A 21,996-nucleotide genomic window follows, 5' to 3' on the forward strand; every position below is an offset into this window, starting at 1 on the left:
TCGGCAGCACCTAGTACAGACCAGCAGCACAAAACCCCAAGCTCAGAAAGGACACGTGACAAGGGATGACACCGGGCTGAAGTGGAGGCCTCACCAGCACACAGTAAGGAAACACCTAACTGCACCAGACACTGAATGTTCCTCAGGCAGCACTGCACCAGGCCCGGCCCACTTGGGAGCCCAAACACAAGCACCACTGTCAGTCACCAGCATGGGGTTAGGAGCACAGATGAGAACGGCACGCCTGCTCTCTTCATTCTGTGAATAAAGACAGCTTCTGCTCCTCGCTTTCAGAAGGAAGCTCCCTTTCTGCTGAAAAGGACACTAGGCTCTCTTGGAGCCACATGGATGGTGAGACTGTCCCCTCCATGACATAATGCCAACCCCTGCAGGAAGGGAATGAGTGTCTCCTTGAGCAGGTTTCCTTTGTATTTAATGCCTTTCCAGGCCAGTCTTTTTCAAGACTCACTAAACAGTCCAAATGTGAAGTGTGGTACAGGAAAATCAGCCTGAACACTTTCCAAGGCTTTCAAACCAGACAGCTTGTAGAATGAGGGTGAGCCGTCTGATGACAGCGAGCTGCTCTGCTGATGACGCAGAGCCAGCTTTAGATGGCAACGCTTGGGTCCTGAGAAGCCAGAGCTCTCACCATGGCAAAGGCAATGGGACAGCAGACGGAGGGCCTGAAAAAGACACTAAGTGTGTGTGTACACACATACACACAAACGGGCACACATACACACACACACATGCTACCTGAAGCCGAGCTCCCCAGGCACTGAGATCCGAGACAAGTGGGGCCTAGTCAGCTCTGTCAGAGCTCAACAAGCAGAGTGTACTGCTTTCCTGGGACATCCCTGCCAAAGGCACTGCAAACGCTAACATGCTCCTGCTGGCTGTGACTTAGGAAGGACAGCTGCGGGGAGCTGGGGCCATGGCCACTGCAATGCAGAAGCAGACCAGGCTCCCTTCAAGTCTGGGCACAAAGGATATTTCAGGACAAGCCAAGGGAGATGTGTTGCTTACAACAGCAGGCAATAGATATAAGGAGCTTTTGACCTCCGAGAAGTGATACCAGTAACAATAATTTTAACTCTTAGATAGAGCCTAGAATTCCCATTTCAACCAAAGTGACATGCTACACACAACTAGTTACAATAAGCACAATGACAGGACTCAAACCAGAAAAATGGACCGTCGACGATAACAACACCTGAAGATGGGCAGTGGGTGCACTGCAGCCCGTGGCGCTCCCCTGTCCACTCCCATCTGCTTCACTTCATCTATAAGAAAAACTGAGGGACAAGTGGACTCAGACCCTACTTCCAAGATCAAGCTGGTGACTACACCTTCCCGCACATGCCCAGGTGCTGCACCCGTGGGCTTCTATCAGGCACTAAAAGCTGACACTGACCAGTGTCCAATCTCAATACCACGCCCCCCAAAGTTCCAAGCAGCAGCGCCCCAAGCTTCTCTTGGAAAGATCAGAAGCACTCCAGAATGTCCAGACACATGATTATAATGCTACCAGCCAAGAGCATAAGACAGATGCTACGAGGAGACTCGGTACCCAGGAGCCCAGAGGGGAAAAGTAGAGGAAGGAGGATGCTGCTCCCACTAGCTCCAGACTTCCCCACCCAACGTCTGGCTCTGGTTCAATCCCTATGGGTAAAAAGTAACTAGAAGGAATGAGATAAAGGGACTCAACTACCCCAGGGCCTGGTGACCTGCACTCAGGACAGAAGTGCAGACAAAGCCTCCTGGGGCCAGTCCTGGTGAGAGACTCAGGCTTGGGCTGCAAACTGTTCAGACACCACCGGCTTGCCCTTGAGCCCTTCACCCCACGAATCAAAGTCTTGGAGCCCACGGGCACAAACTTCCTGTGCATAGAGGAAGCATTTTCACAAAGCACGGTAAGCAGAATTCATTGCTGTCTGGGTTATCCCCGACATACTCAAGCCAGCTTACATTTCCATAGCAGTCTTCGTCATCTTCTGACATGGCTGGTAAGTAGGCTGTGAGTTTTGGAGGTGTCTGATGATGCAGATTCTCCCACGTGATGGACTCAAAGAATGGGTGAGCCTTCAGAGGGCCATACCCTTCCATTTCTTCACAGCCTAATCGCTTTGTGGCATCTAAAACCTTAAAGGAAAGTCGAGACAAGTCAGTGTCAGGGGTAAAGAGTAATTCTGATAAAAATTCTTTTTGAGTAGTTCTTTTCAATTCCCGGTATCTCCTAGAATTAGAAAGGGCCCATGGCCGATCCCACCTAATCCCACCTTGGGCCAGGGACAGGAGGGGTCACTCTCTAGGAGTCCTTTCACTGCTCTTGAGTTTCTGCTCCTTTCCCTCTGACAGATAAAAAGGAACCACAATCTCAAAATTTTAAAAATAGCAGCAAGTATTATTTTAAAATATAGAATTGAAAATCCTGAAACAAGAGAAAATGAACTTCCTGGCTTTAATAAAAAGACAACAAAGAATTTGTCTGGATGGTGATCTCTTGCAACCAGGAGCAAAGAGGCATGTCTCTCACCAGCGCTTGATTCCACGGCCCCACGACTGTCTGCTCCAGGATCCGGCTGCATCCTCCCACTCCCCCTACCCAGAGAAGGTCAAGTGCACCCTGCCACTGAGGGGACAGACTCGGAGAGGCAGACTACAGCGTTCTCCCACTGCTGAGGCAGGACTGACCCAAGATTACGGTAAGGGACATTCTAGAGACAAAGTACCCCATGGGTAGGGACAGTGCAATTTCTAGAACCTAAGACACGACTTTCCTGGGTAAATCTGTTTGCCTTTACTATATACTGCCTGGAGTGATCTTGAAAACCTCATGTAGCTGACTCTGGAGTTGGTACCCACAGATATCACTAAGTAGGACTTACTTCGATGCACCACTTGCTCCAGCACCAGGTGACTTGAAAGTTGATGAGCAAATGTTGATGAGCTATACATGTTGATGAGCTATACATGTTGATGAGCAAATGCAAAAAAAAATGGTACGTAATTTCCTGGCTGATTAAGGTAAAGAACCAGGCATTTGCGATTGGAAAGGGCTTATGATGAGATAAAATAAGAGATACAAATCTAACCTCTATTAATCCTAAAACAGCCTTTTACCAAAGACAGTTGCCTTCAAGAACGCCTCTCCGACCACAGGTTCAGAGGGACTCCGGGTATGGCTATTCAGATCATCTTACCAGAAGAAAATTCAAAATATTTACCAAAAGTTTTTCCACAAGGTCTCTTGCCTTAGGAAAGAATTTTTCAGGAAAGTCATACTCCAATTTAATGATCTTCTGAAATATAAGATATTCATTTCTGTAAAATAAGAGAAACCGTTATTCTGGGCAGGGTCACACAAACCTTTCAGAACAGAGCTAGACCTTTTCTGGGGCAGTGGCCTCCCTCTCCCCACAGAGCCACTATATTCATCAACCACTCATGGTAAAAGTCCTCCCACCTTGGCCCCTCCCCTGCCCTGGCTGCTCCAACGGGGAGAGGTGTGAGGGTGGGTAGAAGGTTGGGGTAGAGGGTTGGAGGGGGGTGGTATCTCTTACCCAGCTCGGAATGGTGGCAGTCCTGCCACAAGCTGGTATATTATACATCCAAGAGCCCAAAGGTCTGAACTTTAAGGGAGGGAAAAAACAAAGAATGGCATTTGTAAAATTTCAATGACATCTCCATCCCCTCTATTCATACCACCCCATTTAAACCTCCAATTTACTGCTTTCCTATCAAGAAAACCAGGTCAGTGTGAGGGTGGGCACCTGCTCCAGGCCCTTCTTAAGGGGGAGCCTGGGCCCACGGCATCCTGCTCACACCTTCTTTCAGTGCAGTGCTTGGGGGGATGGGGGATGCTGAGAGATTCTCTCGTAACTCACTCAGTGTTTATCCCTAGGACATAGGCACAAGCTCACATACACCAAGGAGCCAAAGGAGACAACGTATAGGATGTGCACAAAGTAATCCCTTCTTGGACTCCAAAACCCTGCCTCTTCTTTATAAACATTCTAATTATACATTTCAAAAGAAACACAATGCAGTTCTAAATTGCCCTAAGTCATTTCCAGAACCAGCTGGCAAAAACCCTAGAGGCGAGGCTGTACCTCTTGCCCTGGATGTCGCCCCTCCTTCCCACCTGCACTCGTCCATTCTCTGTCCTCTCAGTGCCATCTTGGAGCTCACAGCTGACGTCTACTTTGCATCTTTAATTTCCTCTGTAGGGGTTGCATTCTGTCCCTACACCTCAGCCTGAGGAAAGCATCAAGCTGCTCCCTGCCCTGCACTGCCAGCTGCCTCTCCCTATCTGCCAGCCTGAAACGTATGTAGGGCTCAGGGGTGGCTGGACAGAGGCAGTTTCTGAAAGAGGCCACAGCCTGGTATCTGGAAAATGAACTTAAGGGGTGTGGGTGAAGCCAACAGGCCAACTGCAGTGCCAGGATTTGCCTGGGACAGATGAGGCTCTGGATGTGAGTTAGAAATGTAACAGGTCAGAAATTTGAGCCACAACACACAGACAGAGTGAAGGACATTTAAAAAGTGAATCGCATTTTACACAGCAACTAGCTTTTACACTTGATTTTCTGTACTGTTTAGTCTAGTTAACAAGAAGCTGCGCAAGAAAAACACCTACAGCAAAGCACTGACCATTCTGCGTGGACGCAGCCAGAGGACAGCAGAGCTGTGGGGCGGGGCTGCCTCTGCTGCCCACAGGGTCGTCCGTCTCCAGGGAGGAGGAGTGCTGGCAGAGCCTGCTCTGGGGCTAACTTTTCACTTGCGAATTTTTTGAATGTCTTACCATCAGTGGGTATCTTATCATTTTAAATGATTTTTAATATAATAAAACCTAAAGGAGGAACCAGTGTAACATTTCTAAATACCAGTATGTACTAAAGACTTTTAAAATGTCCAGGTAGGCCACGTCATTCTACTTGAAATTCATGAAATTCTTGAACTTCAACAGAGGAGCATGGGGCAGCCTGGAGGCAGCCCGTCCCTCCCACTGGATGAGCAGGGGTGCCCTCCAGCCACCCCCCTCCCCCCCCCCCACACACAGAACAGGCAGCACACAGCAGGTGTGCCAGACTGTGTCACATAAACAAAACCACTTCAACATCCAGTGACAAGGAAAGACTTTGATAAACAACAGTAAATCATACGCTGGAACACCACACGGCTGTTAAAGATGACTGTAAATAATTTTAGTAACATGGGGAAGTGTTCGTTATATAATCACAAGGATTATATATTTAACAATTAGATAATAATCACTATATACTTATTAGTTGTCAAATAACCATTCAAAAGTGAGTATTCAATATGATCCCAATATATATAAAACCCATAGAAAAAACATAGCTGGGAAGATATACCAACTCATTATCTGTGACTTTAAATAGGCTGGAGACTAAATGATTTTGTTTTTTTTTTTATTCTCTGTGTTTTCTAAGAATTCTTTTCAATGAATATCTATCACCTTTAAAAATATATTTTATTGATTGTGCTGTTAGAGTTGTCCTAATTTTCCCTTATGCCCTGCCCCCCAAAGGATCCCCCACTCCCTCAGGCAGTCCCCACCCCATTGTTCACGACCATGGGTCAGGTGTGTAAGTCCTTTGGCTGCTCCATTGCCTATGCTGTGCTGTACATCCCCACGGCTATTCTGTAACTGCCTATTTGTACTGCTTAATCCCCTCACCTCTTCTCCCATTCCCCCACACCCCTTCCCATCTGGCAACAATCAAAACACTCTCTGAATCCATGATTCTCTGCTTTACTTGTTTGCTTAGTTTTTTCGATTCAGTTGTCGATAGGTATGTATTTATTGCCATTTTATTATTCCTAGTTTTGAACTTCTTTTTCTTAAATAAAGTCCCTTTACCATTTCATATAATAATGGTTTGGTGATGATGAACTCCTTTAATTTTTTCTTGTCTGAGAAGCTCTTTATCTGCCCTTCGATTCTAAATGATAGCTTTGCTAAGTAGAGCAATCTTCGCTGTAGGGTCTCTGCTTTTCATGACTGACTATTTCTTGCCAATCCCTTCTAGCCTGCAAAGTCTCTTTTGAGAAATCTGACAGTCTTATGGAAATTCCCCTGTAGGTAACTAACTTCTTTTCTCTTGCTGCTTTTAAGATTCTCTCTTTATCTTTAACCTTTGCCATTTTAATGATTATTTAAAAAATATTTTATTTACTTATTGTTAGAGAGAGGAGAAGGGAAGGAGAAAGAGTGGGAGAGAAACATCAATGTGTGGTTGCCTCTCATGTGTCCCCTACTGGGGACCTGGCCCACAACCTAGGCATGTGCCCTGACTGGGAATCAAACCGGCGACCCTTTGCTTCACAGGCCAGTGCTCAATCCACTGAGCTATGCCAGCCAGGGCTGGCATTTTAATTATGATGTGTCTTGGAGGGGGCCTCTATGCATCCATCTTATTTGGGACTCCCTGGGCTTCCTGAACTTGCATGTTTATTTCCTTCATCCAATTAGGGAAGTTTTCTTTAATTATTTTTTCAAATAGATTTCCAATTTCTTGCCCTTTCTCTTCTCCTTCAGGCACCCCTATGATGCGAATGTTGGTACACTTGTAGTTGTCCCAGAGGCTGCTTACACTATCCTAGTTTTTTTTTTAAATTCTTTTTTCTTGTTGCTCTACTTGGTTTTAGTTTCCTTGTGTTCCAAATCATCTGTCTGATTCTCAGCTTCATCCACCCTACTGCTGATTCCCTGTAAATTGTTCATTTCCTTTAGTATATCCTTCATTTCTGCCTGGCTCTTTTTTATGCTGCCGAGGTCCTCACTGAGTTCCTTGAGCATCCTTATAACCAGTGTTTTGAACTCTGCATCTGATAGATTGCTTATCTCCATTTCGTTTAGTTCTTTCTCTGGAGTTTTGATCTGTTCTTTCATTTGGGCCATATTTCTTTGTCTCCTTATTTTGGCAGCCTGTGTTTGTTTTTATGGATCACGTAGAGCTGCTCTGATTCCCTGTCTTGGTAGTGTGGCCTGTAGGGTCCAGTGGCACAGCCTCCACTATCACCCAAACTGGATACTAGGGGTGTGCCCTCCATGTGGGCTGAGTATACCCTCCTCTTATAGTCGAGCCTTGACTGCTGTTGGCAGGTCTATGGGAGGTGCACAGGCTCTGGGGTTTTCTGGGAGGTGCAGACCAGAGTCAACCACTGCCTGTGTTTGGCCCAGGGCCAGCCACCAATGTGAGCTAAACAGCAATCTACAGGTGGCTGCTGCTACTTGTGCTAGGCTTGGAGGTTCCGCGGGCAGAGCCAAACTGTGATGCAAAAGTTGTTGCTGCTAATGCTAGGTCTGGGGCTGCTAGTAGGAGGGTTGGGGGCAGCCTGTAAGCTAGGGTAGAGCCTCAGGTAAATGCCAGAGTGGGGCAAACAGTGTAAACCAGGTTGATGGGGTCTCAGATATGGCTCCCACCTTCCTGTTCTGTGGCTCTGTTGGGGGAGGGCTCAGAAAAGACTCAATGGCCTCTGTCTACTTTTTTGTCTGGGAGAGAGCTGTCCCCAGCTCTTGCCCTGATACCAGATACTTCAGTTCCTCCCCATAAGCCACTGGTGCCTTTCAAGCTGCTACCCAATGGTGCTGGAGCTCAGAGGAATGCATCTGAGTCAGTTTGGCACAGGCTCTTTAAGAGGAACTGCCAGGATGTTCAGTAGTTTTTTTCCCTGACTCAAATCCTGCTGGTTTCTACAGCCAGAAGTTATGGGGACTTATCTTCCTGGCATTGGAACCCTGGCTGGGTGGTCTGGTGTGGGGCTGGAATCCCTAGCTCCTGAGATACTCTTCCTGAACTTTTACCCACCACAAGTGGGTGCAGGGACCCATTTGTTCTGCCTCTCTGTGTCTCCTACCCTTTCGGATTGATGTGCTTTCTTTAGTTCCAATAGTTGTCAGGCTTCCATTCAACTTGCTTTCTGATAGTTCTGAGTGATTGCTGGTCTATAATTTAGTTGTAATTTTGATGTGGTTGTGTGAAGAGGTGAGCTGTGTTTACTTACGCCTCTTCTTGAATCAAATGTTCCCTGTGTCATTTTTAAAATCATTTCAAAAATCTTAACTATTTTTGCATATCATGTGTTAAAAAATTAAAAAGCATAAAAAGATATGCATTGATATCTTCCTCACAACCCTGTTCCCTCACTATCACAGTTACCCATTCCTTGTACAGACTTCTAGAGAGTTATAAATACATGAACAAATGGATCTGAGTAGATATTCTCCCTCCCATTTTCACACAGAAAGTGGTCATTCTGTGACTTCCTTATCTCATTCAGTGGAGCTTGGAGATCTTCTCCCATCAGTGTTAATGAGCTGCCTCATCCTATTAGTAAACCCCACACTGAGGAAAAGCTAGTTCTTACGAAGCAGTGACACACACTGAGACTCTGGCCAACAGCACGTACCACCCAGAGGAGGGTGTTTCAGCCTCAGCACTATAGAGATCTGGGCCAATCATTCTTGCGGTGGGGCCATCTCTGAACTGCAGGACAGTGAGCAGCGCCCACGGCCTCCACCTACTTGATGCCAATCCCAACCCTTACCAAACTGTAACACCAAAACTATTCACACAAAGCCAAGTGTCCCCTGGGAAGAAGTGCCCCACCTAGGAAGCCCTAGCCTACCACAGCATCTGGCCCTCAGTAAGAGCTCAAAATCCAAGAGCCTAGAGACCCAGTTTAATCTTTCAGAGCATCCTTCATCATGTTCCTGCCCTGTGGCTCCACCCCTTAGAGAGTTGTTTAAAAGCTCTCACACTCAGAAACAGAGCTGTGGTCCCTGGAACCACTCACTCCTCTGCAGCCTCTGGTATGTCACTCTGTTATTCTAGGATGGCAGCCTGTCAATATAGGTCAGTGACCCTATGACCTTCTATCAACTCAAGGAAGGGTGCCAGGAGCCCACCTGCCTGGCTGGCCTGGGCAGGAAGGATCCAAGGGCAAACTTTAACCACAGAACCTGTCACTGCCTAGAATTGCTCCCCAACACCTGAAATCCCAGATTCTACTGCCACTTCAGTCTTTCACCTGCTTCATGCCTACCGGACAGCTCCCCAGACTTCTTCCCACTCTTGGCCCAAATGCCCCTACCTTCCTTTCCTCCACTGCCTGGCTGCCCTGCTAACCCTTCTCCACTCTTCAGATTTCTGCACTTGTGAGCAAAACCCCAGCCCCAGCGTCCTCTATACCATAATTTACTCTGCAACTACCAACACCCTCAATCCCACAGTTACTTCCAGGCCTGTCCCAAGTTTGAGCATGGCTGGCTCGTCCTGGCTGGGCCCCAGGAAAATGGTTCCGTCCCCTCTCACACACACTGCCTTCTGAGACTCTTCCCACAGTCTGCAGGGTCTGTTACACTAAGCAGCTGACCTGCGGCTGCTACCAATGCCAGAATGCCAGAACTGGAGGCAGCACCAAGGATCCCCAGGCTCTGGGAAAAGCAAGAAGTCTCATTAAATAATACAGACCTGTCTGCCACACTTGTCCCCACTGAACAGTTGTTCCAAGAGAACAAGATCCATTCTCAAAGCATAAAAAAATGGATCAAAAAAGAAAAAATTAGGTTACCTTTTACAGGCCGATTTCTCTGTGAGCAGCTCTGGAGAAACATACTGGGCTGTTCCTACAAACGAGTTGGCCCTGGCTGATGAGAAGAGCAAATGGTCATGCTGAGACACAAAGAACTTACCATTACGGACATTCATCTACCAAGACACAATGGCTGGCATGGACACCAACTGGAGCTTTTTGTCAGCACAGCACTGGTCACTTGGAATCAGACTACAATCCCAAAAGCCTGTCTCATCCAAGGCCCACCCTTCACACTGCATTCTGAGACCCTGTCCTGCCAAGTCTGGCTCAAAGGTCACCTGCTCAGTGACACTTGCCCTGACCACCAGGGTGGCTCCTCCTGACCCCCTCCCCAACATGAGTGAGACTAACCCAACATTCTCTCAGCTGGAGTATCTCGAGGAGCCTGTGGTGCCTAAAACAGCCCCGGGCATAGAGCAGGCACACAATGAACACGTGCAGGATGCAGGAAAGGACAGGGTCCCTGCAGGCTGTGTACAGGGAAGGGATACTTTCTCTTTTTACAAACTGTTCAGGGAAATCAGGAGCGATGAAGGGAATCAGACTCATGTGTCCTGGCTGGGGACCCAATATCCTGCCACCTCTAGTACTGGACTGTGTGATGCAAGGCTCACAAAGTTCAACTGCAGACCTGGGTAGGGTAGCAGCAGGACCCTCTGGAACCACCCATCACCAGAGAGGAGGCACTGACACCCGTGTCACCCCAGTAGGCCCCAAGGACCTCAGGGACTTCGTCAATGCATCCCTGACAAAGAACCACAGGCAAGAGTCACCTGCCCCACCACACTGCTCCTGAGGCACCCTCCACGTGGCGTCCTCTGGCATTAGGGATCACACAGCTGCCCTCGGCCTTTCCCCATGACTGGAGGACGAAGGATCATGAATTCTGGTATGAGAGCCACCCACCTCCCCCAGAGCAAATGGACTCTCTAAGGAGAGCGGCCACATGCCACTGAGAGCAACCTACCTCCCATGACCTTCCAGGCCGGCACTGTGTAACTAGCACAGATATTTGTTGCCTACCTTCCTGACTGAAGGAAATGCTCAGTTTCACTTAAAGTTTAATAAAAACCAGTAATTTTCTCCTGGCTGGCTGGCTTCTGTGACATCAGGGTAAAGGCTCCAGAAAGAACATTAGGAAACCACAGAGGTCATCTAGTCACCTCCCCCTGGAAGCTTAGGGACACACCAAAGGTCAAACTTCTCCGGCTACTGGAAAAGCAGGCCCAGGACCCACTGCTGGTCAACGCTGCTCCTCTGTGCCACTGAGGCCCTCACCTATAGGCCGCACGGTCAGGGGAAAGGAGGAGGATATTGTCTCTACCCTCAAAGTGGTTTAGAGAAAGTGACCAGCATCCTGGGCCATGGACTACCCTGGCCACCAGAGATCTGTAAGTCAGACTGAGAAGCCAGTGGGGAAGAAGGAACCTGAAGAAGTGTCTCTGAGGTCAGGACATACCCACACTCTTTTCAAGCCAACAGTGCAGACTGTTAGTGTCTTACCCATAAACCCAAACATGAAGGACAGCAAACATCCACAAAATGTGGTCAACTTTTGGACAGAAGATGAGAAAATGGAATACCACAACACATAAAAAGGAGTCTGCAAAGGAGATTTATCCCAGGAATGCAAGGCTGATTCAACATATAAAAATCAACCAAAGTAGTACATATCGTATCATTAGAATAAAGGACAAAACCACATGATCACCTCAAGAGATGTAGAAAAAGCATCTAACAAAAATTCAACATTCTTCATGATACATAATATGTATCTTCCTATACATAAAATAATAACAGAATGAAACCTCCTCAACCTGATGAAGACATGTATCTATGAAAGCCAAGATAAACAATGTAATAGTGAAAGATGGAAAACATCCCCGTTAAGATGAGGAACAAGACAAGGATGCCACTCTTGCCATTTCTACTCAATGTTGTAGTGGAGATTCTAACAGACAAGAAAATGAAATAAAAGGGATGCAGATTAGAAAGGAGGAAGTAAACTACCTCTAATCACAGAAGACACGACCTTGTACACAAACATCACTGTGTGTCTAAACACCTGCAGTGAGCAATCTGAAAATGAAAAAAACTTCCATTTATAAGAGCCTAAAAAATAAAATATTTAGGAATAAGTTTAACAACTGCAAAGCTTATACACTGAAAACTAGATTTCTGAGAAAGAGTTTTGAAAGAAATTACGGATTAGAAAGACATCCCATGCTGAAGGATCAGAGACACAATATTGTTTTTTTTTAATTTTTAAAAAATATTTTATTTTTTAGAGAGGGAAAGGGAGAAAGAGAGGGAGAGAAACATCAATGTGTGGTTGCCTCTTGCACACTCCCCACTAGGGACCTGGCCTGCAACCCAGGCATGTGCCCTAGACTGGGAATCAAACCAGTGACCCTTCGATTTACACGCTAGCGCTCAAATCACTGACCGACACCAGCCAAGGCAAAGACTCAATATTGTTGAGATGACAACAGACAGTCCTGACTTAAGATGGTTTGACTTATGATATTTTAACTTCATGATGACACAAGACTGTGTACTTTGAATTTTGATCCTTTCCCAGACAAGCAGTATGTGGAACACTGGGCAGTGGGCCACAGGTCCCAGTCAGGCCTGCAACCGCAAAGGTAAATAACCAATACTCCACAGTATCCCACATTGCCAAAGTGTCTGCATATTGTGTTCTGAGCACATTTAAGGTAGGTTAGGCTAAACTATGATGTTCAGTAGGTTAGGTGTATTAAATGCATTTTCAACTTCTAATATATTCAACTTATGATGGGTTTATCTCAACATAACCCCATCATAAGTTAAGGGGCATCTGCACTCCCCAAACTGATTTATACATTCAACATAATTCCAACCAAAATCCCAGCTAGCACAGTATTTTCAAGGTTCATCCAGACTGGAGCATGTATCAGGACCTCCTTCCTTTTCATGACTGAATAATATTCCACTGTAATGGATAGACCACACTTTATCTATTCATTAGTTGGACACTTGAGTTGTTTCCACTTTCTGACCATTAGGAATAAAGCTGCTATGAACATTCTCACACAACTTTTTATGTGAACGTACACTGAATTCTCTTGGACATATGCCTAGAAGTAAAACTGCTGAATTATAAGGTAACTATATTTAACTTCTGATGAACTGCCAGACTGTTTTCCAAAGCTGACTGCACCATTTGACACTCCCGCCTGCCATTTCTCCACGTCCTCGCTAATACTTATCTTTTTGATCGTAGCTGCTGTTGAGAGTATGAAGTGGTACTTACAGTGGTCTTGATCTGCATTTACCTAATGACACTGAGCACCTTTTCCTGTGTTTAGCGTCTATTTGTTTATCTTCTTTGGAGAAATGTCTTTTTAGACTCATTGTCATTTCTTAATGTTTTTTTTGTTTGCAATTAGGAGTTCTACAAGTCCTTTATCAAACATATGATTCAAAAGATTTTATTTCCTATTCAGTTGGTTGCCTTGTTACTTTTTAAAAAAAATTATTTCATTTATTTTTAGAAAGAGGGGAGGAGAGGGAGAAAGAAAGGGAGAGAAAACATTGATGTGTGAAAGAAACATCGATTGGTTGCCCCTTGCACATCCCCAACTGGGACCAGCCACAACCCTGACCAGGAACTGGACTGGCAGCGAACTCCCACTCTGCGGGACAGCGCTCAGCACCTGAGCCACACTGTCGGGCTCTTTTCACTCTCAATGGTGTCACGGCACAAAAGTTTTACAACTTGATGTGGTCTAACTTACATATTTTTTTCCTTCTGTTGTTTGTGCTTTTGGTGTTACACCTAAAAACCATTTCCTCGCCCAAGGTCATGAAGATTTACTGATATGCTTTCTTCCAAGAGTGTTAGTAGTTGTAGACCCTACATTCAGACCCCCAATTTATCCAACATCTGAGTTAATGTCTGTGTATATTGTGAGGCAGGGGTAAGAATGTTTTCGATGATTTGGTCATCACTGGAGGATGATGGTGGTCCAATTCATGGTATTCAAAAGTGGTAAATAAACGGAAAGGAGCAAGCATTTATACTGTTTCGCCTGCACAATCAATAATACTAGCTAAGCAAATAGATGCTTTGGAGAAGTTTCTCTTTAAGGAAGAATTCCGTCTCATGAAAGAATTATTGATTATAATCACTCTGTATTCTTCACTGACCTAATGGATCTAAGCCACTATGGCTTTAAAGGGCTGCTGACACCACGCAGGAAGAGACTAGTGGGTGGCAGATGCTTTCCCACAGAGAAGGCGCCACCGCCGGACTCTGGTGCGAGAGGACTGAACTCGAGCGTGGTCGGAGTGGCTGGCTCTGACCGCCAACGTACAGGCCACACAGAGAGAAGAGAAACATGTTACACGACTCCAGAGATCCTGCCAGCAAATTTTGGTAAACAATGACCTGGTTTCTTCAACAGACTACAAGGGGAAAAATGAAGATGGAAGGGAAGCTACAGATTAAAAGAAATTTAAGAGACAAATTAGCTAAACTCAAATGTAAAAACTTTACTCGAATCCTGATTCAAGTAAGCCACAACCAAAAAAATTATGATGTGAAATTATAATTGGGAATTTAACACTGTTTTGAAGTATTAAGGAATTACTGTTATTTTTTATTTATAAAGTAGTATGATATTATAGTTGCTTTTTAAAAAGATGCTTACATTTTAATGATAACTAGTAAAATATTTATAGGGAAAACAAATCAATGACAATGGGAACTGGGTCACATGTATAGTTTAAATTTTTTATAAAAAAGCAGGTACTCTGTTTAAAAATGAAAACTCCGTAAGTCACAGCTATGACTGTATCAATAAAAATATGAAAAGCCAGAGTAAACCATTCCTTAATGGTTAAGAATTGTTTTTGGTGGTGTAAGTATAGCCTTGACTTTTTACTCTGTCATGAGAACTGTGCTTTTGTGGTGGAAAAAAATCTGTTTCAAAGCAGCCCTTCCATAAAGGAAGAGGGCGGCCCTGCCTGTGTTGGAAGAGTGACAAGACAGAGGTACTGTGAGAGTCTTGAGTCCACAGGACACCTAGAGGGGACTGGTGCTGGTCTGAGGATCTGGACAATGGCTGTCCACAGAGGGGTCACATGGAAAAGGTACAGCTGGAATGACAGAATGACTTCAGCTCTGAAGCCTTCCCCCTTTGTCTCCTGTCCAGCTGTCCTGCACCCCACCCTGGCCAACCCACCCCTTCTATTGGTGAGTGGAGCCTCCACACCTGGCTGTGTACCAGAAAACCCTGCACAGAGCAGGACAGTTTCTCAGGCACAAACTCCCAGTCTGAACCTCCGGAGCCCCCAAGCAACCCAAGCCTCTTGTAAAGGGGGCAAAGGCCAGGGACACAGCCACACAAGAGGGGCTTCTCCATGTGATTAAACTGACACCCAAAATATGTCTGTGAGGTCCTTGTGCAATGTCAGAAGTCATAAGCCCTCTGTGCTAGAAAGTGCTCATCAACCCTATATGCCCTCAACAGTTGCTGCTATCTCCCACCCTTGCCCATTACAGGCATGGAGGCCACTCTGACCCAATAGGCAGCAGTGAGAAATGCAGGGTTCATACCCCTGACAGGAGCAACCCACTGGGACAGATGTCTGTAAAGGTGGACATCTGTAAACCTGCCTCTTACTAGGAGGAAGGTGAAACATGCTTACTAAAGAGCTAAAGAATCTGAGCTCCCACCAACACTTTCCTTTTGGAAGCTTTAAGATGTTTTCAGGGAACCAACTTTGCACAAAAGTTTTTATAAAAAGCTAAGACTTTAGGCCAAGATGGAGGCATAGGTAAACACACTTTGCCACCTTGCACAACCAAAAGGACAACGACAAATTTAAAAATAAAAAATAACCAGAACTGCCAGAAAACTGAACTGTATGGAAGTCTGACAATGAAGAAGTTAAAGAAGAAACAACCATTCAGACTGGTAGGAGGGGCATAAAGATGGGCAGCTGGGGTAGAAAGGACATGTAGCAAGGCAGTGGCTGGAGGACCAAGTGGATGAGGTGGTGGCTGGCAGATGTGTGGTGCCACATTTGCATGTGGATAAATAGGTAGGAGCAACTGCAGAGCAAGACAGACGCGCAACCCAGGGTTCCAGCATGGGGAAATAAAGCCTCAAAACCTCAAGCTGCAGCACAGTGCTTCCAGCCAAGATGGAGGCATAGGTGGAAACACCGTGCCTCCTCCCAGAACCAAGTTTAAAGACAACAAAGTTTTAGTAACAAAAACGCAACCAAAACGCAGAAAATTGAACTATATGGAAGTCTGACAACAACGAACCATTCAGCCAGACCAGTAAGAGGGGCAGAGCCAGCAGCTGGCAGAACGGGGTCAGGCAGGAAAAATCAGCCAGACCAACCCAGGCATGCAGGTGGCAGTTGGCAGATCCCAGGTGCAGGGTGGCAAAGGCAGACCCAGTGGGGGCACAAGGCAGCAGGCTGACTGTGGTCACACATTCGTGCGCAGATAAACCAGGCAAAGGAGTGAGCAGTGAGACAGACCACACAAACCAGGGCCCTGGCAACGGGAATTAAAGCCTAAAAGCACCAACTGGAAAAACTTTCAGGGTTGAGGTGCCAGGAGAAGCTCCCAGGCTCACAGAAAGTTTGCTGGAGAGACCCACAGGGTCCTGGAGGGTGCACAAGCCCACACACCCGGGAGTTGGCACCAGGAGGGCCCAGTTTGCTTGCAGGAAGCAGCAGAAGGGACCAAAATCCAAGAGAGAGCAGAAAAAATGCCACTGCCCCTCTCTGACCCCGCCCCCCCCCCACAGCATCACAACCCAGTGGGGCAACCCAGTTGCCCCACCCTGGTGAACACCTAAAGCTCCACCCCTCACATGTAACAGGTGCAACAAGACCTAAATGTTATGGCTCAAGAATAGCTCAAAGCCCCAGAGCCAATAATTCTAAGCAACCAAGAGATAGCCATCCTATCAGATGCACAGTTCAAACCACTGGTGATCAGGATGCTCACAGAACTAGTTGATTTTGGTCGCAAATTAGAGGAACAAATGAAGGCTAAACTAATTGAAATGAAGGGAAGTGCACAGGAAACCAATAGTGATGGAAAGGAAACTGGGACTTAAAAGAAAAAAATGACCAAACAGAAAAGAATGAAGAAACAAGAATTCAAAAAAATGAGGAGAGGCTTAGGAACCTCCAGGACATCTTTAAATGTTCCAACATCCAAATTATAGGGGTGCCAGAGGGAAAGAGGAACAGCCACAAGTGGAAAACTTATTTGAACAAATAATAAAGGAGAACTTCCCCAACCTGGCAAAGGAAACAGACTTCCAGGAAATCCAGGAAGCTCAGAGAGTCCCAAAGAACTTGGATCCAAGAAGGAACACACCAAGGCACATCATAATTACATTACCCAAGATTAAAATGAAGGAGAGAATCCTAGAAGCAGCAAGAGACAAGGGGACAGTCACCTACAAAGGAGTACCCATCAGACTGTCAGTGGATTTCTCAAAAGAGACCTTCCAGGCAAGAAGGGGCTGGAAAGAAGTATTCCAAGTCATGAAATCCAAAGACCTACAGCCAAGATTGCTCTATTCAGCAAAGCTATCATTTAGAATGGAAGGGCACATAAAGTGCTTCTCAGATAAGGTCAAATTCAAGGAGTTCATCATCTCCAAGCCCTTATTATAGGAAATGTTAAAGGGACTTATCTGAGAAAAAGAAGAGAAAAAATATGAACAGTGAAAGGACAGCAAACTCACAGTTATTAACAACCACACCTAAAACAAAGGCAAACCAAGAGGACAGCTAGATCAGGAGTGGAACCATAGAAATGGAGATCACATGGAGGGTTAGCAACAGGGGAGAGGGAGGAGAAGAAGGTACAGAGCATAAGTAGCATAGACGGTAAGTAGAAAATAGATAGGGGGAGGGCAAGAACAGTATGGAAAATATAGAATCTAAAGAACTTGTGACACATGGACATAAGCTACAGGGGGGGAATGGTGGGGGAGGGAGTGTGCAGGATGGAGGGGAATGGAGGGGGGGAATATGACAACTGTAATGGCATAATCAATAAAACATATTTAAAAAAAAAACAAAAACAAAAACTTCAAGCTGCACAAATCTGTGGGTGTTGCAGTCACAGGAGAAACTCCCAGCCTTACAGGAGAGCTTGTTGGAGAGACCCACTGGGCCCTAGCACATACACAAACCCGCCCAACCAGGAATCAACATCAGAAGGGCCCAATTTGGTTGTGAATAGTGGGGGAAGTGACTGAAAGCCTGCCAAGAGCCAAGCAAGCAGTGTTGTTTCTTCTCAGACCCTGCCCCTAGAAACAGCACCACAACCCAGTGATGTGGGTTACTCCGCCCCAGGAATACCTAAGGCCCCGCCCCTTACAACATAACAGGTGTCCTGGGGCAAAAAAATATGGCCCAAATGAAAGAACAGATCAAAGCTCCAAAAAAAGAACTAAGCGATGAAGAGATAGTCAACCAACCTATCAGATGCAGAGTTCAAAACACTGGTAATCGGGATGCTCACCAGAAACAGCTGAGTATGGTCACAAAACAAGAGGAAAAAGTGAAGGCTATTCAAAGAAAAATAAAGAAAAACACACAGGGAACCAAGAGTGAAGGCAAGGAAATTGGGACTTATATCAATGTTTTGGAGCAGAAGGAAAAAGTAAACATTAACCGAGAACAGAATGAAGAAATAACAATTCACAAAAATGAGGAGAAACTGAGGAACCTCCAGAACAACTTTAAATGTTCCAATATCTGAATCATAGGGGTACCAGAAGAAGAAGAGCGAGAAATTGAAAACTTATTTGAAAAAAATAATGAAGGAGAACTTCCCCAATCTGACAAAGGAAACAGACTTCCAGGAAATCTAAGAAGCTCAAGAGTCCCAAAGAAGTTGGACCCAAGAAGGAACACACCAAGGCACATCATCATTACATTACCTAAGATTAAAGATAAGGAGAGAATCTTAAAAGCAGCAAGAGAAAAGGAGACAGTTACCTACAAAGGAGTTTCCAGAAGACTGTCAGCTGATTTCTCAAAAGAAACCTTGCAGGCAAGGAAGGGCTGGAAAGAAGTATTCCAAGTCATGAAATTCAAAGACCTACAGCCAAGATTGCTCTATTCAGCAAAGGTTTCATTTAGAATGGAAGGGCAGAAAAAGTGCTTCCCAGATAAGGTCAAGTTAAAAGAGTTCATCATCACCAAGCCCTTACTCCATAAAATGTTAAAGGGACTTATCTAAGAAAAAGAAGATTATCAAAAATATGAACAGTAAAATGACAACAAATTCACAACTATCAATAACCAAACCTAAAAAAACAAAAACAAAGCAAACGATTAGAACATGAACAGAATGACAGAAATGGAGATCACATGGAGCATTAACAGCTGAGAGGGGGAGGAGGGAAAAGGTACAGGGAATAAGAAGCATAAATAGTAGGTACGAAATAGACAGGGGGAGGTTACAAACAGTATAGGAAGTGGAGAAGCTAAGGAATTTATATGTATGACCCACTGACATGAACTAAGGCGTGGGGAATGCTGGTGGAAGGGAAGGTGCAGGGAAGAGGGGAATAAAGGCCAGAAAAAAATGGGACAACTGTAATAGCATAATCAATAAAGTATATTTAAAAAAATTTTTAAAAAGCTAAAACAGGAATAAATCCCTAAGTACTTCAAACAGAAAATGAGAGTAAGTTACTAAAATGAATCATTTGCATAACCACATGTTTTTTCCCTTTTCCTCTAGGAAGGAAAAAAAATCAACTCATCTCTATATTCAGCAATTCTCCTTGGTTTACAATATAAGGACTTTTAGCCTGTGCTTCCAGAAAAAAAGAAAAGCAAGTTTATTTCATTATTTCACCAATGCATTTAAATTCTTATGTTTTTTCAATGGCTACAGGGTAACAGGACTAGCTTGTACCGAATACCAGATTCGGAAGAAAACCTATGTGAAGGAAGAAAGGACAGACTGGACCTCGAAGTGGGTGTCTTCTAAGGCTTACTTGGGGGACCCATGGCAGAAGTCACACATGAGGTGATGAGCAGCCTAACAAAAACTTCTGGGGACATAGCTATTTCTGTTTGGTTTGCATCTGTCATGGACAATGATACAGTTATGAGTTATACCATATCCATAAAAACATGGTTACTGGTCAAGAAGATGTTACTATATAATAGGCACGTGTAGAATAGATCAAGGTTTTAGGGTGTCTCCAGGTGGGAGGCCACCCATCCTCTGATACCCCATGTGGGAAGGAGGGAAGGGAGCTACAAAAGGCAGGCAAGTGAGGCCAGGATTAAGACTTGTTGACAAAATAATAACTTGTCCCATGATGGCAAGTTTTGTTTCAGCCCCAAAAGTGTGGGGCTTTAGGATTCTCAGGGAAGTTCCCAAATCCAAGATGTTGTCTTGGTAACACAGTATCTGTGCAGAGATTAAAGCACTAACTGAATCTTTTTTTAAGTATATTTTCTTATTTATGCTATTACAGTTTTCCCAATTTTTCTCCCTTTATCCCCCCTCTGCCCTGCACCCTTCTGAACCTTGCTTTAAAAAAAGATTTTATTTTATTAATTTATTTTTAGAGAGAGGGGAAGGGAGGGAGAAAGAGGGACAGAAACATTGATTGGCTGCCTCTCCTATGTGCCCAACTGGGGACTGAACTTGCAACTCAGACATGTTTCCTCATCAGAAATCAAACTGGTGACCTTTCACTCTACAGGATAATGCCCCAACAGCTGAGCCACACTGGTCAGGGTGAACTAACTGAATCTTAACTACACTCTTCACAAGAATCCTCTGTTTGAAAACATGGGGCTGGAAAAACACCAGAAAGGAAAGACAAGGCACCATGCAATAGGAAACGCATGGAGGCCCAGGCAGGCTCACCAGGTGCTTCCCAGCAGCACAGGTCTGTGTCTCTGCTCACACTTGGCTGGGATGAGCGGCACCAGGGGTCAGCTCAGTGGCTGCCCGACAGGTTGTTAATCCAGCCGCAAATCAAGTTCAAGCCAGAGGAGGCCAGGCCAGCTGAGCTAGAGGGCTTTCTGAAAAACCAAGCTCTCCCCCACTGCTATGTGATGCTCACAGTCTGACCCTTCTGCCAACAAACCCTGTACTCACACCCAGCACACCCATTAGCTCAAGCACTTCTCACCAAGGTCTTCCTCTCATGGCAGAGAGGTGCATGCAGTATAGGGAGGTCCCCGCAACAACCTCCTGGGTAAGGGTGGCTCTGACAGTCACAACTGTCCCAAGACCCCAGTTTATTCTCAAGGTCACTTACTAACGCACAGTGACCCTCAGCTTCCCCCAAACCTCACCATAAAGAGCTTTCTTTACCCGCTCTCTACGTCAACACTTGACAACAATTTTCAGAAGTAAAATTGCCTTCTTTATACTTCCAGAGTTTGATTTCCACCTAGAAAACACCTGAAAGGCAGGGCGAGCCTCTGCTGAAATGCCCCCTGGCTAGCAACAATACCCAGGACGCTCTTCTGGCCCAAGTCAGCAACCCCTCTCCAGGTGACAGAGCTGCCACACTATGTAATCCAATGCTAGGAAGCACCCGAGGGGAACAATAATTAGGACAATCAGAAACATACTTGACCAGCAAGTAAAACTCAGCCCCTGCTGTGTGATTCTGTAGAACCCTATACTACAATGGGTGTGTCTGGGCCACCACTGGCAGCTGCACACAGGAGGCAGGGAGAAAGACAAAGCCAGCAGGCACAGGGATACAGAGGCAGTTCAGCCCCACCTTCCTAGTTACAAGCTGTAGTACCAACCGGAAATGCTGAGAGCTGATCACGTTGACCCCACGCCCTTGCAAGAGAGACCAGGAACAAATATGGCACCCCAGCATCTTCTAAGACTAAGGAGGGTCAGCCAAAGAGCCCTCAAGGGTACTCGAAAGGACCTGTGATAACAACATGCAGAGAAGGCCTAGTGACCCAGCACCCCCACTAAAGGCCAGGCAGACCAACCACAGCGACCTAGGAAGCCCCTCTTCCCACCACTACACCAGGAACACAGCTTCCCCTGGGAAAGCTCACGAGCACCTATCTTACATTAACAAAGATGTGACAAACACCTGTCGCTGTGACGAACACAATGCAATTCACTGCACTGCTAAGTGGTTGTTTTCGATCTAAACACTAAACAAGGATTTGCTGGAAATAAAGCATTCACACACCTTGTTTACTCTCTGGGGATAAGACTTTTGCTGTTCCAAAATCTGTGATCTGGATATGCATATCTTCATTTAACAAAATGTTTTCTGGTTTCAGGTCCCTGTGAAAGCAGATTTTTTACATTTGAGAGAAATATTC

At 45.5% G+C, this 21,996-nt stretch overlaps 1 protein-coding gene across 1 annotated transcript in view; it reads right to left on the reverse strand.

The window, feature by feature from the left end:
* Positions 1 to 21,996, reverse strand: part of PDPK1 (3-phosphoinositide dependent protein kinase 1) — a 49,859-nt gene that overhangs the window by 18,158 nt on the left and 9,705 nt on the right. Inside the window, exons 5-9 of the mRNA XM_037043449.1 lie at positions 21,861 to 21,958; positions 9,604 to 9,679; positions 3,564 to 3,632; positions 3,228 to 3,324; positions 1,969 to 2,142 (exon numbers count right to left, since the gene is read on the reverse strand). Coding sequence (XP_036899344.1) covers positions 1,969 to 2,142; positions 3,228 to 3,324; positions 3,564 to 3,632; positions 9,604 to 9,679; positions 21,861 to 21,958 — 514 coding nt within the window. The remainder of the gene's footprint in view (positions 1 to 1,968; positions 2,143 to 3,227; positions 3,325 to 3,563; positions 3,633 to 9,603; positions 9,680 to 21,860; positions 21,959 to 21,996) is intronic.

This window comes from Sturnira hondurensis, unplaced genomic scaffold (assembly GCF_014824575.4).
Source record: "Sturnira hondurensis isolate 20B ecotype Veracruz unplaced genomic scaffold, ASM1482457v3 Scaffold0004089, whole genome shotgun sequence".
In the NCBI taxonomy this organism is placed as follows: domain Eukaryota; kingdom Metazoa; phylum Chordata; class Mammalia; order Chiroptera; family Phyllostomidae; genus Sturnira; species Sturnira hondurensis.